Genomic DNA, 19,694 nt, shown 5'->3' with positions numbered 1-19,694 from the left:
ATGTTGTCTATATCCAATTTGGACTGCTGGATATATCAGTGTCTGCAGTGTGGAATCTTGGTTGGAGTTGGAACTTTGTGTCTAATTGTCAGCGCTTGCAGCAAAGTCAACATGGCTAGCGGCACCCAACAGACCAGGTGGCAGGGTGACCCTCAGCTGCAAGTTAGACATTGGCATTAAAATGTTATTTTCTACTTCATAAAGATAAAAAAATGTTTCTCTTCTTACTGTTCAACCCTTTAGCATTTAAATCAGCCATATCTGGCCAAAATGTTCTGCTGGTTTTATGTTCAAACTGACCAGATCTAACCTCTCACACTTACCTTACAATATTCTAAAAATAAAACAATAGGTGCAGGAGTGGCTGTGTGGTAAGTAGCTTGTTTACCAACCACATGGTCCCGGGTTCAGTCCCACTGCGTGGCACTTTGGGCAAGTGTCTTCTATAGTCTCGGGTCGACCAAAGCCTTGTGAGTGGATTTGGTAGATGGAAACTGAAAGAAGCCCGTCGTATATATGTATATATATATATATGTTTGTGTGTCTGTATTTGTCCCCCTACCATCGCTTGACAACCGATGTTGGTGTGTTTACGTCCCCGTCACTTAGCGGTTCAGCAAAAGAGACCGATAGAATAAGTACTAGGCTTACAAAGAATAAGTCCTGGGGCTGATTTGCTCGACTAAAGGCGGTGCTCCAGCATGACCACAGTCAAATAACTGAAACAACTAAAAGAGTAAAGAGAGAGTGAGAGTAAGATCTTCTATATGGACTCTGGTTGAGACCCACTCATCTAGATTCTACATGATTGTAATTGTTCTCATTTTAACTGCCACCTTCTCAGAGGAGTTGTTCTAGAATGTAGGACTTGCATCCTGGTGCACTTTAAGAAAAAATTGATCATACAACGATGGTTGTGATGGATGTATTTTCATGTTGCTGGATAAATGATCTGTTTTAGTTTTGGTTTGGTTCATGTTAACTGCAGCTAAGCTAACAGAATTAAAACAGTTCAGGTACTGGAAAGAGCAGAATGTTTTGTTATCTGGACTAGATTTTCTCTTTTTCTGGTTTATTTGAAATCTTTATATATAAAAGTCAAGTTGTGTGTCTGTCTCCTATGATTTAGATTCCTAACTACTCCCACATTTTGCGGTGCAGTTTAACCAAAACCGGGTATCTTATAGTCGTGATTCATATTGGGCCCTTCTGTGTATTAGCGCGCGTCTACAATGAGTCTACGATTTAAAAAAAAATTTACCACCATTTTCCCCATTTCAATGCATTTTTTTCGCTATTATATAAGGGAAGTAACTCTCTAAAAATGTCTACGATGAGTCAACAATTTAAAAAAAAATTTACCATAATTTTCCCCCATTTTAATGCATTTTTTTGCTATTTTTTGGCTATAACTCTCTAAAAATGCTTATATAGTTATTTCCCTTACAAACCCGAGCAACGCCGGGCGATACTGCTAGTTGATCATATAACGATGGTTGTGCTAGATGTATTTTCATGTTGCTGGATAAATTATCTGTTTTAGTTTTGGTTTGGCTCATGTAACTGCTGCTAAGCTAACAGAATTAAAACAGTTCAGGTACTGGAAAGAGCAGAATGTTTTGTTATCTGGATTAGATTTTCTCTTTTTCTTGTTTATTTGAAATTATTTAATAAAAAAAAAATAACTTATTTGTTTTTTTTTATTTTGCAGGGAAAAGATGGCAAAGAGAAAGAGAACAAACATAAAAATGCCCACCAGTTTGTGTCTCTCTCGATAAGTAATACTTCACTGTGTCATGTATGTAACAAGAGCATGGCAAATAAAGCAGCTGTCCAGTGTGAGAGTAAGTCTCATTTGATTTTCACATTTCACACATCTCAGCCCTCTAACATTTAGATCAGCTATATCTGGCCCGGATATTCTACTTGTTTTATGCGCAAACTAGCCATATCCAGGCTCTCTCACCTAGCCTACAATGTCATACTAAAAGTAAGCAGTCATATCATCAAAATCTCAAAGCTACAAGATAATGCTGATTAATTGAAAACAGTGTGATTAAATAAGCATTACATTTGATAAGGTTAGCATCATCATCATCATCATCATCATCATCGTTTAACGTCCGTTCTCCATGCTAGCATGGGTTGGACGGTTCGACCGGGGATCTGGGAAGCCAGAAGGCTGCACCAGGCTCCGATCTTATCTGGCAATGTTTCTACAGCTGGATGCCCTTCCTAACGCCAACCACTCCGTGAGTGTAGTAAAGCATTTGCGAGCTTGCCAGAATTCGAACCTGGAATCTTCTGATCCGTAGTCAGACGCATTATCCATTGCGCCACAAGCCCCACAACTAGCCTCAATACTAAAAGGTTAAATCTTTTCACAGCTTTCATGACAAATTCAACTGCAATTCTTTAATATTCATTCATTATAAGGATTCAAATTAGGTATTTACTGTACATTTAACAATTGAAGTTTTGTTCTATATTCATAGTTTTTTTCTCACAAACTGCAAAATGTAAAAATTCCTGACCTAAAAGCTATGCTTTTTATCCTTTATTTTGCAGTGTAGCATTAAAAACATGGACAATTAAGCAGTATATTAAAAACTTAAGTTTATAAATAATGTATTTTCCTTGTAATTTTCAGTACTTTTATGTATATATCCAATTGTTCAACTACATTAAGACATTCAATTGTTAAGGACATAGACTAGATTTACTGAAGTTAGCTTATGTTTAAAGTTTCAGTCGGAATGTACATAGTGTTTACAAATTGTGTGATTTCCTTTTGGATCAGTTTTTGTTTGGAAACTTATTTTTCGATAATGTAAATTTTTAACTTCTTTCATGTAAAAAGCTCTGTTCCAGCTTGGTAGCATTGATCCTCCTCCCTCTGATGTAAATTGTTAGATTCCTTAATTAATGATACAGAAATTTAGTTTCTACTTTATCAACTTAGCTGAAGTCAATGACAATTTCTACTTGGTGATTCAATTTGTTAGAAACGGCAACTAAATCTTAAATAACAAGTTACCCACTTAAAAAATAACACATTGGATAATATACTCGTAAATATACTATGCTGAAATAAAAGAAATTGTCATACCTGTAACACTTTTGATTATAGATCTCTTTTATTTCGGCTGACCAAAGCATTGCACTTCAGGAAAATAAATTTGCTGTAACAAACATGGAATTCTTAATGGGAAATGTATTTTTCCATTGACTTCTTTGCTTATTAACTTTCCTGTAACCTGGAAAATCATCATCATCATCATCATTTAGCATCCGCTTTCCATGCTAGCATGGGTTGGACGGTTCAACTGGGGTCTGGGAAGCCAGAAGGCTGCACCAGGCCCAGTCTGATCTGGCAGTGTTTCTACGGCTGTATGTTCTTCCAAACGCCAACCACTCCGTGAGTGTAGTGGCTGCTTTTTACGTGCCACCGGCACAGGGGCCAGATGAGGCTGGCAACGGCCACGGACGGGTAGTGCTTTTTACATGCCACCGCCACGGGGTAGTGGTAGTGACACACTCACTCTCATAGATGCTAAGAAAGACACATGGAATGAAAATAAATTACGGAAGGAGACCTACTCCAAGTAGACCTAACTGAGTGATCATCAATTGAGGTTGACAAGAAAATAGGTTTTGCATTTTGGAACTGCCTAATGCCAATTGTTATCAGCATCTTGGCAAATATCTCTGATGGTTCTGTTGTTTGTCTGCTTTCATATATTTATGGCCATTTTGGCCATATAGCTGTCAACCTCAATTGATGACCACTCAGTTAGGTCTACTTGGAGTAGGTCTCCTTCCGTAAGTTGTTTTCATTCCATGTGTCTTTCTTAGCATCTATGAGGGTGAGCGTGTCACTACCACTACATACACACTTTTCGGCAATAACATCATGGTTTACAGTAATAGACATTCATTATATAACTGATGCTTATTGACTCTGCAGTGATGAAATGTAAAATCAGTTTTGTAGAGTAATGAAGCTAAATACTGTTATTATTAAGTTTTGTTATTCCACCACCCTTGGCTGCATTTTAATATTGCTGGTAAATAAATGACATTACTGTGCTAAACTCTGGAACCAATACCACCATTTCACAATTAAGTGAAATAGTGGTATTGGTTAGGAAAATCATACATCAGTAGAACTCTTGCACCAACAGTGTTTGATCTATTAAAACTAGAAGCCAAATATCCTTTGGATCACTATTTTCTATCATGAAATTAAAACACTTGGATAATGTGGTTCTGGATGTACAAAGTGTAGATAATAAAAAAAAACAAAATGTAATGGTTGCAGGAGTGGCTGTGTGGTAAGTAGCTTGCTAACCAACCACATGGTTCAGGGTTCAGTCCCACTGCGTGGCACCTTGGGCAAGTGTCTTCTACTATAGCCCCGGGCCGACCAATGCCTTGTGAGTGGATTTGGTAGACGGAAACTGAAAGAAGCCCGTTGTATATATGTATATATATATATATGTGTGTGTGTCTGTGTTTGTCCCCTAGCATTGCTTGACAACCGATGCTGGTGTGTTTATGTCCCCGTCACTTAGCGGTTCGGCAAAAGAGACCGATAGAATAAGTACTGGGCTTACAAAAGAATAAGTCCCAGGGTCGAGTTGCTCGACTAAAAGCGGTGCTCCAGCATGGCCGCAGTCAAATGACTGAAACAAGTAAAAGAGAGAGAGTTGTAACACTTTATTTTTTAACATTGTAGTTCTACTCGGTCAGGACTGGTTTGTGACTAAACAATACCATGTATGTAAAATGGTATTAGAGAGATGATAAGTATGAATTTGAGACAGGAAGGAGCATCAGTCCTGTCAGTGATCCTGTTTCTCTTTGCTTCCTCAAAATTGATGCTTATAACGTCTTGTATTTATTTTACATGAAAAACAGTTGCAATTTAATTATAAATTTGTTTCTCTATATGATCGGAAGACTAGCTTTGAAAATTTAGTCCTGAAAGTATGATTGTAAGGATTCATTTGTTGAATAGCTCTTTCAGTTAAGGATTAGTTTTTGTTGGAATTACCATGTAAAGCGTGGTTCTTTGGAGCTTAAGTTCTCTTCTTTCTAAATGTTTCCTCAAGATGACATTGGGTGTTTCATAATACTTGCTAAGACTGTTTAATCATCAACTTGTTATGTAACAAGTTGATGACACTTCAAGTGTTCTTAGCTAGTGAACAAATGTTATTAAAATAATCAATAGATTGAATTCAATATAATGTCATATGACCGTTAGTAATCTTCAAAACACTAGTTTAAAACTTCTTTGTTTTCCTGTGTATTTACAGTACCTAACAAAAAATTATAAACATCACCTTATTTGAATAATGTTTATCTAGCTTTTGTTACTACACAACAAATAGACAAATAACATATTTGACACAAAACAACTTTTGTTTAACAGCTTAGCATTCTGGCTTTATCAAAAACTCTTCAAGCAAATTAAAATAAATTATATTTTTCTCCAAATCAAGACAGGAAAATATCATGCATGAAAAGGAAAACATACCAATTAGGACTTTGTTGCTTCTTCATGGGTTTTGTAACAACGTAAATTCTTTTTACCCCTTAGCATTTAAGCTAGTCATACCTGGGCCAAATATTCTACTGGTTTTCTGTTCAAACTGGCCAGTCAGCCTTTAACACCTACTCTGCAGTGTCAGTCTGAAAATTTACAATCATCATCAACATTTCAAAGCTGCAAGGTGTTGTATTATTAGTTCAAAACAATATGAATAAATAAGCATTACATTTGACAGAGTAATCCAACTGCTAAAGACTTAAAGCATAGACTTCTCTAATAAAAAGCTATATTTTGCCTCATGTTGGTCCCAAATTTTTCAAATAATGGCTGACAGATCCACTTATCAGACAGATTCTTTTTGTGGACAATTTAAAATAAATAATTTAAATCCAGACTGTTGGCCATATAATAGAATTGATACGACTTTATTAAAAGAAAGCTTTAATGCTCTTTACTCTGTGAAAAATGACTTTGACATGACACTGATGTATTAGAAAAGTATCTAAACTTTCAACATACACTTGTGCATTGACTCTTAAGGTAACAATTGCCTTTTCTCCTGGTCCTTTACTTGACATTCAACCCCATATCATAAACCAGGCATGAGCAATCTTTTTTGAGGAGTGAATTAGTTGCATGAGACATCGCTCATCATCAGGCAAGCTGCACTTCTCTAAATGAAAATTAAGCTAAGAAAGACCTATGGGTTACAGGTACTGTCACAAATGAGTGGATGAATTTTTCTTCACACCTTTTCTAGAATGACACCTGCATTATCTCCAGTGCAGATTTGTGATACCTTGCTGATTATCACTTTCACCCAATTATCTGCACTCACTGATGCTTCTTGTTAGCCAATTGTAACCTTGTTTTTTTCTGTCTAGGTGTTAGTGTTGGTTTTCATTTGGTCTTTCTGTAGATAAATCCCATTTATTTCAGATGGTTTACCATGATGTTTTCACAGCATTCTTGTCTCCAACTGTTTGTTTTCCATTTGCATCATGCTATATTTTCAAGACATATTGATTTGAGTTTTCTGTCTCGATGCTTTGTCATCTTCTGTGGTCTAGCCATGAATTTTCCTTTTCTAACCTTTCCATCTGGTTTATACTTGCACACATCTGACTGGAACCATCTGTTATCTTTCACATTGTTGAAGTTCCTTCTTGAGGGAGTTTTACAATCTTTTCTAGTGTTTCAGTTGACAGCTCTCATGTGGGGACCATGTTTCCTTTCAATCAGTTAAGTCCTGCACTTATTAAGGTCCTCAAGTACTCTCTTTTAACTGCAGACTAATTTGTGTTTATGCCAGTTCTTGCTTTAGAAATACAAACCACATGGTGATTGTATAACCTGTAATCAAGTTATTCCATAATTTTTTCTCTATTTGATCTATAGAAAAATAAACCATTAATTAACATAATTAACTGTAATTCATTAGAGATATGTTTCATGAAACCTGGATGTTCAGCTTTCAGACAAAAATTATCCTGTCTCATCTATGATTTACTTATTTGCTTTGAAGAAGAAAAGAACAAACATTTTGGGTACACTGTTTCCTAGTATGGTGATTGTATAATTTTTACCAGTTATTGTAATTATAATAATATGACATCTTTAAGTATATATGCTATTTAATAATCAGTTAAAACAGATTTTAAGTTTGTATTTTGTGGTTAGTCCACATTACTCCATAAGGAGCATAGGACCGGTTTCGTAGTTTCTCTGGCACCTATATTTCTGGAGCAATGGGAAATTAAGTGTTTTGCTCCTGGTCTAGGAATCGAAACCACAATCTTACAATCATGAGTTCAACACCCTAACCACTACGCCATGCTCCTCCACTTATATCTTTGTAAGATTTAGAAATGTATTTTCTGCTAGCTGAGCTGCTCCATTAAGTAAGCATGTTTTTGTAATGTTAGTTATTTGAAGAGAATCAATGCCCATAACTTTTGAAGATGCTCTCCGGCTGGTGAGATTGATGTAGTTAAGGTCCCCTTTGAATATCAGAAAAAAATAGGGGGTTAGAATTGGATTATGAAAGGTTGCTGGTCTGAGAAGAAAGGACTGAAGAAAAAATGTTACAAACAGGAATATCTTTTATTGTGAAGTTTAAATTATAAGAAATCTGTATCCTTTGTTTCTTTCGGTCCTTAAATTGTTGTTGTGCTGGGGTACCACCTTCAATTATTTTAGTCACACAAATTGATCCTAGTACTTATTTTTTTAAAGCCCGGTACTTATTCTATTCTATCAGTCTCTTTTGCTGCACTACTAAGTTATGGGGATTTAAACTCACCAACACTGGTTGTCGTGTTGTGGTGGGGGACAAACACAGACACAAAGATGCATATGCGCACATGCACACACACATAGTATTAGTTTAATGCTATTTTTTTTAACCAGGTCAGCAAGTTACATGCAGTGTCTCTTGTTAATGTTTTTAAATGATGCCGTGTGGTGCCGGTATTGCTGTTTGAATGAATCAGTGGTTACACCAATATATACAAATGCATTTTACACCATGAATGCCTGATAATGATTACACAACATCTTACCAATGTACTACAGGTGTAAAAATGTGTCAAAACAATTATAGTGATCATAAACTCTACGGTTACTATGAAACTCCTGATGTATATCCAGTGGCAGGAGCATTTTCACTGTATCATTGTATGGTGACATCAGGTAGCCAATAACTGTGGATGAGCTTTGCATAGCATTCTACAAGATTTTTACCCAAATTTTATTAAACTAGTGTGTATGTATGTATGTATGTGTGTGTGTGTTATCGTCATTTACTAACTGTTGAATAAAGAACTTCAGACACTTGTACAGACTGTCAGCTGATATACAATTCTAGTCAGTTCACATTGTTATGTAAGTGTTAACGTATGTAATGCAAGGAACCTCAAAATGTCAGATAGAAAAATTATTTCTGTGAGTAAGGGGAAAAAAATTTAGACCTGCTTTGGTCTTAGTATCACCTTTTCAACAAAGTATAAACTACTACTATTCAGGCTGAAGTGTTGATTGGAGGTTTACCATGAATTATTCATATTTGTTTGTTGTTCATCCTCGTAGGTGACCGAGACCATATCTCTTATATATTGACATCACATGTGAAAGAATATCAACAACAGCTGTGCAGATGACTTCTTATGTTACACCTTCTGAGTATTGAAACTATGAAAGTGGCAATTTTTCATTTGATGTAGTCCTGTGCAATACCTGGTCACTGCAACAATAAGTCTGTTGTCTGTCTGTCTGTCTGAAGTTTTGGAGAAGGTTGGGTGTCAACTTCTGCTGAATTTGGATCATAGTAAAGGATAATAATAATAATAATAATGATAATAAAACATTGTGTACAGTGCTCAGGTGCACTACAACTCATCTAAAGTGTATGTATAATCAGGTGTAGTTTCGGCGGATTTCGGAAAGCATGAGGGCCTTAAAGGATGCAGTGTCATGGTAGTCAACAACTGACGCAGGCAGTTTGTTCCATGCTTCAGCAACTCTGAGCGTGAAAAAATGTTTCCGAAAGTCATGGGAGCTGTGCTGTTTTCTGACTTTGTAGGCATGTCCACGTGTGTTGGATACATGGAGATCAAAAAGGTGTTCAGTGTTGTTGTTGGTGAGGTGGTTGATAACTTTGTGGGTGTTTACCAAGTCCATCGCCAGAGGCCGGAGCTTCAGTGAATCCATGCCCAAGATGACCAGTTTCAATCTTCTTCTCATCAGCTGACTCCCTGGACTAGTGACAAGGGGGTTGAGTTGACTGGAGCTATATCAGAGGTGCAGTGGGATGAACAGGGTGGTCTATTTTGTCTCATCCTGTTCCATGAACTTACACCCTCAGGGAAATTGCTGGATATTGTTTTTCTACTTATTTACACTTGATTACTGATGGTTAGGTTTCCCCCATGCAATCTGCTGAAAATCAGTTCTTCACATTCTTAGGGTGACAAGCCTATAAAATATTTCACAGACAGTTTAAAACTCATGATTACCCTGAACCTAGTTGAGCTGATCTACCAATGCCATTACCCGGGTGGCAGCTCATTACTGCATGCAGAGAGTAGAGCCACAGGCTAAAGCTGGAGGCTAGGTGGAAGCAGATAGCAGATGATCTACCCTGTAAAGACATTGGCAGATCCCTTACATCGACACTGCATACCTCACAAGTGTACAAGAAAGTACCCGTGACTGACACAGGAAACTTACATTGTTTATAGAATAAATTACCGAGGCGCCTTCCTAAACTGGTGTTACTGATATGGTATAATCAAGTAGGTCGCCTCTGTCAGGTAATGTTTATTGATAAGAAAAACAACCATCTTCTAAGATCTAGTTTAGTTGACAAGTTTTAGGATCTTGTACTTAAGTAATGTTCTGTAAATTGATTGTGCAAATGTTTATGAGGTCTGAGATGAAATATACAAAAAGAAAAAAAAGCAATATTGATATTAATGTCACTAAATATATCTCTTCAGTACAAATATTAGTACAACACACAATTACAGTTATTTTGATTTCAATTAGAGTTCCTGTTTTATGACCTGTTTAGTACCAGAATTATTAGAGCCACCTCGGTGATTCAGTGACATTTTCTTGCATTCTACATAGTTTCATTTGTCATTACATGAATTATTTTTCTAAACGTCTGACTAAGGTCATAATCACAGCTGTTTTACAAGTTAAGATTTTTCATAGTTTGTCACTGGTTGAAGTGTAAAAGTTGGTTTGAATTTATAACATAATGCATAAGATCTCTGTCTCATGTTTTGAATCCACTCATCTTAGCATCCCATTACAATTTATTTGGTAAAATGGTAAAAAATGCTTATGGTATTGTAATTGATATTTTGTGAACTGTACAATCACATGAATGAGATAACAGAAATTTAATCATCTATTGACATTTTATTTCAAATTAGTTTTATAAAATCACATTTATAACAAGACAAACAGCTGTAGATGTCAAAATTTCCAATATGGGGGAAGTACACTGGAAAAAAAAGTTTTAATCTAATTTAAATTATCTTTGTGTAAATTGGTGCCCCAGCATGGCCGCGGCGTTCGGGCTAAAACATTTTAAAGGATTTTAAGGATTTAAGAGAAAATTGTAAATAGGATCAATTAAGCAAGGATTTGCATATTTATTCTTAATATTATATCCTGGCAAATTCAAACACAAATTTGCTTGTCATTGCTATGTATGTCACAGGTGGGCAACTTCTCCCTTTTGTGATGACAGTGTGTTCATAACACACTTGGTTCCTGGGATACTGAGGTACCATTGTTGTTTCAACATGCCTCATCAGCCAGAATTTATTAAGTGCATTGGCTATTTCTGTAAATAATGTTTCTAATTACTCTCCAAGATTTAATGTGTACACTATATTGGAGAGGTAGTTGTTTGTCTTATTTAAAGCTTAAACTGTAGGCTTCATTATCAAAGTTTCTGGCCTAAAATTGGTTTTCATAACAAGGTAAAGTTACTCAACTGATATGTATGTAAAGGTAAAAAGATTGAAGTGGGATGCAGTAAAATATCTAAGTAAGGTACCTCTCTTACTAGAAATAACAGCCAGAGTCTCCCTGAAGTTGTACCTCCATCATCTCAAAAAGGAAGTAAGGGCACATAAAATGTGGTCCTAGCGATAGTCTGGTGTGTGTGTGTGTGTGTGTGTGTTTGTGTAATGAAAAAGTGCCACACCCTAGCGGTTGAGGGAAGAGGTAGACCCAGGAAGACCTGGGATGAGGTAGTGAAGCACGACCTTTGAACATTAGGCTTCACAGAGGCAATGACTAGTGACTGAGACCTTTGGAAATATGCTGTGCTTGAGAAGACCCGGCAAGCCAAGTGAGACCATAACCCATGGCCTATGCCAGGGGTGTAACCAGCCCACTTATGCGTACCTTTCCTTCATTGGACATTAAACACTGCTTGCGAAGACCTGTTGAGGCAAGTGAACTCAAAGTTGAAATCAAATTTGTTGACTGGCATCTGTGCTAGTGGAGCGCTAAGAGCACCATCCCAGCGTGATCGTTGCCAGAGCAGCTGACTGGCTTCTGTGCTGGTGGCACATAAAAAGCAGCATTCGAGCGTGATCATTGCGTTACTGGCACGTGAAAAAAACATTCAAGTGAGGTCGTTGCCAGTGCCGCTTGACTGGCTCCTGTGCAGGTGGCATGTAAAAAACACCATTTGAGTGTGGCCATTGCCAGTACCGCCTGACTGGCCCTCGTGCTGGTGGCACATAAATGCACCCACTACACTAGGAGTGGTTGGTGTTAAGAAGGCCATCCAGCTGTAGAAACTCTGCCACATCAAGATTGGAGCCTGGTGCAGCCATCTGGTTTGCCATTCTTCAGTGAAATCATCCAACCCATGCTAGCATGGAAAGCAGACGTTAAACATTTATGATAATGATAATGATGATGATCATGATATATGTATGGTGTATTTTTTAGCTGTACATTTGATATATCTCTACCCAGTCTCTCATTGAATTACTGGAATTTCTATTCAATTAGCTATTTCAATTATTATTATTATTTTTTTTTTTGTTTTGTTTTGTGGATTTTAACTATTTTGGGTCATGATACTTTCTAAGTGTGTGAGCATCTCATTAGAAACTTTGATGAACTAGTGTTTAGCTTCAATTGAAATTAGAATTAATATTTTTTAAGTTAAAAGGTATTTTCTATTTGTAAATGATGTTGACAAAAGAATGGAAATTCTCTAATTTTTTCACTTGTGTATCTTTGAAATTCCAGTTCTCTACTCACAAAATAGAGTTTCCCTCAATGTGTTCATATATATATATTTAATTATTGTCAGTGAATCATAACATTTTGGGATATTTTAATAGTACTAACTAGTGCTGTCAGATTGTTCTTGATATTATTCTTACAAACCATTCATAGCCATAAAAAGAAAAAAAAGAATTATTTAAAATATTTTTAGTATCTAAATTTATTTTCTTTATTACGTTTGACTGAATAGAATTCATATCAATTGTCATTCCTAGTTACATTTATAAATGAAATGATGTATTTTGCTTCTTTCTGGAAATTCTAGAGAAATATTTTCTCTGTTATTATTTTTTAAATTTCACCATTTCTCAAATACATAGAATATTTCTTTTTGTAATTCTTTCATCTTGACTATTATCTTCTTGTTTTCGTTTGATATTATCATTATGACTGAAGCAGATTTTGAGTGTGCTCTGCCTATTCTGCATATTTAGAGTAAAGATAAATGCTTTTACTCTATAATTTGAATATTAATGAAGTTTTAGCTCAAACCTAAAAATTGCAAAACACACACTGCGCTTGAGGTGACCTATTGAGTCAAGTACATCAACATCAAAAAATCAAATGGAAATTGTAGTTGTGATCCCTGTGCCGGTGGCATGTAAAAAGCACCATCCGAACGTGGCTGATGCCAGCTCCACCTTGACTGGCTTCCGTGCTGGTGGCATGTAAAAAGCACCAACCGATCGTGGCCGTTTGCCAGCCCCGTCTGGTCTCCGTGCCGGTGGCACGTAAAAAGCACCCACTACACTCACAGAGTGGTTGGCATTAGGAAGGGCATCCAGCTGTAGAAACACTGCCAGATCAAACTGGAGCCTGGTGCAGCCTCCTGGATTCCCAAACCCCGGTCAAACCGTCCAACCCATGCTAGCATGGAAAACAGACGTTAAACGATGATGATGATCCTTCACATGAAAGATTTGCGACTGCATTGATTTTGTGCCAACTCCTATTTCAGATGACCAGCCATTAGTGACTATGTTGTTGCCAAGGTCTGGTTCAAATCTGGTTGATAGAAATATCCTTTGATGCTCTCTAAGAGACGATGCTTTGAAATCACATCAGTTTTCTCCTGCCTTTCTCTCTGGCTTCTGTGGATTATCTGCTAAACATAGCTAATAATATGAACACTGAGTGAAAGGTGCTGAGTCACTTATAACATTTAAAATCAAATGTACTGCTGGTGAACAAGTGCATCACACTGCTGCATTTGTCTGCATCAGTTGGAATACAATTTCTGCTTGTCTTTTGACTAATGACTTTGATAGTTCCTCATCTTTGAAAAAATTCCTGACTGGACTATGCAATACAGCAATAAGAAATGAATTGGCTTGTCCCTAGTTGCATTGTTTCTTTCATCTGTGTTAACTTCTTTAAGATTCTGGTTGGAAGCACTCCCTGGCTTGGCGTAGTCTTAAAGCCTGTTTGGATAGTGTATTCTTCTCCTTAACCTTATGCCAACCACATTCTCTCTAAGCTACTGGAGGGTTAAAGATTGATATTTAATAAGTGTTGCTTCAGCTGTTGTCTTTGGTTACTAGTCATTACTAGTCAATACAATGTAGGTCACTAGTCAATACAATGTAGGTCACCTTGACCCAAGTTTGATTATTATCTCCTTTCTTCACATCTTTTGATCCCGAGAATTCAACTGACACATCTAGAGATTTTAGATATTATGGGAGAAGACATAATTACAGCTATTAATGATTTAGATTCAAATTCAGCACCAGGACCAGATGGTCTCCCAGCCATACTATTGAAAACCTGCAGAAACAGTCTTGCCAAGCCATTAAAGTTGCTATTTCAAAAGTCGCTTCAAACCGGCATATTCCCAGAACTATTGAAAGAAGCAACAGTAGCACCTATCCATAAAGGAGGTAGCAGGGCAGAAGCTAAAAAATTACAGACCTGTTTCTCACACATCTAAAATTGTAGAACACATTGTCTGAAAAAGAATAACTGTGTATCTTGAGGAAAACCCACTCAGATAATACACAGCATGGTTTTCAAACTGGACATGGTTGCCTGACACAACTATTACCACACCATAGCACTATCCTTAAAAATTTCCTGAATGGACAGGACTCTGACTGCATATACCTTGATTTTGCCAAGATTGATCATGGAATCATCTGTCATATGATAAGGGATCTTGGTATCATAGGAGAACTTGGAGAATGGCTCTTTGACTTCCTACAGGATAGGAATTAATCTTGCTGCAAGCAATAATCTCTCAGCAAAGTCACCCGTAATAAGTGGTATACCTCAGAGTACAGTTCTAAGACCATTGTTATTTACTATAACCCTATCAAACATGGGCTCACAAGTGCAATCGGCAAACCTAATGAGTTATGCCAGTGACACAAAAATATCAATGGCTGTCCAAACTCCAGAGGATGCCATCACACTCCAAAATGACCCGAATATCATTTATCAATGAGTGGATAAAAATATGAAATTTAATACATCAAAATTTCAGGCCCTTCATTATGGGGGGAATAGACATAAATCCCAATATTTGGTGTCGGAGCACTCATGATAAACCTGATTTAAAAATAATCATGTCAAATGATGCATCTTTCATCAGTCACATCACCAAACTGACCTCTAAATGCAGACATCTCACAGGATGGATCCTACGAACCTTCATGACAAGAGAACCCGTGGTTATGCTAACTTTATGGAAAACCTTAGTTCTGAGCAGATTGGATTACCGCTCACAGCTTTGGTCACCAAATTCACCTGGTTTCATAGAAGAAACTGAAGGGTTACAAAGAACATTGACCAGTAAAATAACTTTGGTTAATGGCCTTAATTATTAGGAATGCCTGAAAGCTCTGTTCCTCTACTCTCTTGAACACCAAAGAGAAAGATATACTATTATGTATGTATGGAAGATCGTGGAGGGGCAGGTTCCGAACATCTGTATTAAAGTGAATTTTAATGCTCAAACTGGTAGGTACCGTCAGCTTCCACATATACCTTCTTCAAACTCACAAACAAAAACCCTCTACTGTACCTGTCTAATATTCAGAAGTCCTCAAGTATTGAACTATTTTACCCGAAGAGATGAGAAATATAAAAGAGACCTCTACTGAAACTTTCAAAAAAACTGTTGGATGAACTCCTAACGACAATACTGGACTAACCAACTATTCAACGATACACTGAGGGGAGATCAGCAACTACAAACTTGATCATCAACCAACTTTCAATCATAATGTGACCGCAAAACTTTAAAAAAAAAAGAAAGAAATTAAGACGGTGCTCCAGCCTGGCCGCAGCCTGGCAACTGAAACCATTAAAACAATAATAACCTTCATAGGATTTGATAAAACTGTTTCACTTTCTCTAATTGAATAATACTGATTTCCTATATGATCATTTATATTGATTTAATTATGTATTTCAGTTGTTAATTGGTATATTTGTCCTGTCCAATTTCATTTTAGCCAAATTTTTCTTTCTTTATTTCAGACTGTCTTATCAATGTTCATGAAAGTTCCTGTAAAGAACATATTCCTCCTTGTTCAAAACTGAGCAAATCCAAGGTAAGAGTTGATAATATTTATTATAATTGTTTTAAAGCGATGAATCTGCATGTTTATTCTGAAATGGGACACTACACAACAACAAAAAAACTCAAAGAAAAAGGAAAACCCAAACATATAATTCTTTATTTTTCATCTAGCAAACACTGATCAGTTTCTAGTTAATTCTGTATGAGGAAATATTCTGTTTATTCTGTGAAGAATGAGTGGTTTTTTTAATGTATCCTGAGTCTCTCAACCATTAGAATATTTCATGACAGTGATGACTCTTTGGCGATTGAAAAATTTGCATCATACTGGGGAGTTTGACAATTTGGTATCATTGGCATGCAAATATTCATTAACGATGCCCCTTGGTGACCTCATATGTAACATTGCCAAAACAGGATCCTAAAGACAAGGTTTCCACTTAGGTGTGAGAAAATATTTCAGTGCTGATCACTTATTCTGACCCATCTTCATCATCGTCATCATTTAACATCCGTTGTCCATGCTGTCATGGGTTGGAGGGTTTGACTGGGCTGGCACACTGGCAGGCTGTGCCAGGTTCCAGTCTGATTTGACATGGTTTTCTACAGCTGGATGCCCTTCCTAATGCCAACCATTACGAGAGTGTAATGGGTGCTTTTATGTGCCACCGGTATGGATGCCATTTGCTTGACATCGGTATCTGCCATAATTTCAATCTTGCTTGGCTTGATAGGTCCTCTTCCCAAGCACAACATAAGGCCCAACACTCAGAGGGAGCTCAGCCACTATGCCTCCACAAGCAAGGCCCAACGCTTGAAAATAACTCAGCCACCTCATTTCCGTGAGTTCTGTTCAAAAGGAACTTGGCCACTTCGCCTCTGTAAGGCCCATTCGAAAGGTACTCAGCCACCTCACCTCTGTTAGGCGTGTTCGAAAGGACCTCAGCCACTTTGCCTCCGTGAGGTCCATCACTCGAAATGACTTTAAGATTGATTATTCTGACTCCCTTTTTGTATCCTGCTAACCTGTTTGGGTTGTGCTGTCACTGTGCAATAAATATTTTAGACTGTTGTTTAGCAAAGACAACTGGTGACTCAGAGACAAACTATTCCTTCTTTCTGTCTCTCCACACTTATTAATTTTGAACGATCTCTGCCTTAGCCTTCCTCAGTGTGTCCATTTTGTTCTCTTCTCTTCACCCTTATTTCGTTTTCCTACTCAAATCTTGCACCAAACACTCCATTCTTTCCTGTTAGAATTGCACTCCTCTCTGGAATTCACCTCCTTCCCATGTTTCCTTCACCTAAAGAAATTCAATCCGTACATCAACTACAATGACTTCCTAACCACCCTAGTAGAGCCTACAGGGGTCATAGATACTGCCTTTTGTTTTCTAACTAATTATAAAAGAAAGAAAGAAAATGAACTATATCACATTTCTGAGGTTAAGGTAAATTCTAATAATCTTTCTGGAAATGAAGTGAGCCATCATTAACCCTTTAGTATTTAAATTGGCCATATGAGGCCAAAATTTTCTACCTGTTTTATGTTCAAAGTGGGCAGACCAGGCCTCACGTGTACCCTACTATGTCATTCTAAAAATAAGCAATCACATCACTGAAATCTCAAAGCTACAAGATAATATATGATAAATTCAAAACAGTGTAAATAAGCATTGCATATGATAGATTAATCCAAATGCTTAAGTGGTAATCATCTTTTACACTTTAACACTAAGTTTAAAAAAAAAAAAACTTTTGTGAAGAAACAAATTTTTAATTATAAGGTTAATGAAATTTATTGTGTAAAAAATTATTTTATTTATTTCAGTTTTAAATTTGAACAATTATGACTTAGCAGGACATTTCTTGTGAACATTTTGTTTTTTTAAAGAAAAGACATGAAAGAATACCATTTTAAAACTTTATTTTTAAGAATGTCAGAAATAAGTAAATGTTGCTGCTATATCTTCATGAAAATAACTTTTTCTTTCTGGTGATTTTAATGAAACAATTCTCGTTAAACTTAGTACCTCTGTGTTCAAACGAACAAAAACAATTACAATTTACCTATTCCTGAATTGGCATAACCTATTCATTGAAACTTGGTTGGATAGGATAAAGAACTCCATCATCTGGCACCTTTGGTGTCTTTAACAGAGTTGCCTCTGTTGCAAGCATTCAGGTCAGGTCTGTGGCTTCAGTCTTGGAGGCTCTGCAAAATCTTCTAACTGGAAGTTTTTCATTCAAACTGAGACCATATATTGTTGTGCTCTTTGTCCAAAGAATTCTTGGAATATTTCTTGAAATTTTTGAACTCTCTTTTTTATCGACAAATCAAAGAAGCTGCTATCTGTTTGGTTGATATACTAGAAATAGCTGCTAAAATTGACTTCAAATTATGCACCACCATCTTTAAACAATTGCATGGCCTGGGGTATACAATTCTTGAAGACAAGATGGATTGGTCATGCTGGAATGCCTTTCATCATCGGTCCATTTGATCAGGACTGGCCTGTGACTAAACAATAACATATTGTATGAAAAGTAATTAGTTTGTGTTTTAAGGAGATTCACACTGAAGTGCTACGTTGATGAGTTATTAACTAAAAGAGATGAACACGTTAAAAGCAGATGGACCGTTTAGCTTGAAGCTGTATATAACCTGAAGGAGAAGGAAAAAGGAGTCCATAACATTGGAGGTTAGATAGTGAAGAAAAAAAAGAGGGAATGATGAGAAATCAGTGATCATGATTTTGATAGAATAACTGGATTTTCCTTGTTAAGTAATGCAATATAGTAAGTAAAATTTCAATTGTGTGTAGGAGTAATGCAGTCTGTACATGTGCAAGAGCTGTAGTGGCATTCCTGTTGACTGATGGTTCACCAACACCTCAAGTGTTCAAAATGTTCTGACGCAATAGGCAGAGTGCCAAAGTCTTCTGTTAAGGCCATTATCTGTAGTAATGAATCACTGCAAGCAGAAAATAAGTTGTGTTACCTTAGCTATTTGAAATAATGTTGGAAGTGAAACTGATAATAAGCAGTGGAGTTAGGGTCTATCATACTCTAAAGATATTTGGAAAAGAGTACTTTAAAATGAATGAACTTCTCTGATATTGTATGCTGGTGAATTGGAAGCTGAGGATATGCTATGTTTGGAGAGAAATTAGATATATGATTACTGGGATGAAAAATATTTGTGAAATTATTTGCAACAAAGAAAATATAGGATGGGTTTGTTGGTAGCAATTGAGAAAACATTTTAATAGCTTTTGGATACCTGTATTAATATAGAGGTGAGTTATAGATGTGTAAATCATTAGGAAAACTGATTCAGAGTTGGTATTTGTGAGAATCTGTTCAGTAAAAATTGTGAATTTAAAAAAAAAATCTTTTGACTTTATATGAGCACCACACCATCATCATCATTCTAATGTTCACCTTTCCATGCTTGCATGGGTTGGACAGAGTTTATTGAGACAGGATTTTTATTGTTGGATGCCCTTCCTGTTGCCAAATCTCACCTATTTCCAATAAAGATAATATTTCCCCATTGCCAGGTATGTTCTTGCAGAATTTTGGAAATGATTGGCACTACTTGTATGACACTGACAGTCATTTTACAACTATCATGCAATGTCAAGACAAGGGGGGGAGAGAGAGAGAGAGAGAGAGAGACATACAGACATACATACAAACACAAACTCACACACATACACAGACACACACTACGGCAGGCTTCTTTCAGTTTCCATCTTTCAAATCTAATACGGTTTTGGTTGGCCC

At 36.6% G+C, this 19,694-nt stretch overlaps 1 protein-coding gene across 12 annotated transcripts in view; it reads left to right on the top strand.

Moving 5' to 3' along the window:
- Positions 1–19,694, top strand: part of LOC115223565 (rho guanine nucleotide exchange factor 28) — a 490,764-nt gene that overhangs the window by 386,338 nt on the left and 84,732 nt on the right. For all 12 annotated transcript variants that reach the window (XM_036511308.1, XM_036511277.1, XM_036511280.1 and 9 more), the window contains 2 exons: positions 1,712–1,844; positions 15,863–15,936. In XM_036511308.1, coding sequence (XP_036367201.1) covers positions 1,712–1,844; positions 15,863–15,936 — 207 coding nt within the window. The remainder of the gene's footprint in view (positions 1–1,711; positions 1,845–15,862; positions 15,937–19,694) is intronic.

This window comes from Octopus sinensis, linkage group LG2, assembly GCF_006345805.1.
Source record: "Octopus sinensis linkage group LG2, ASM634580v1, whole genome shotgun sequence".
Taxonomy (NCBI): domain Eukaryota; kingdom Metazoa; phylum Mollusca; class Cephalopoda; order Octopoda; family Octopodidae; genus Octopus; species Octopus sinensis.
This window is presented reverse-complemented; position numbering and strand designations above follow the sequence as displayed.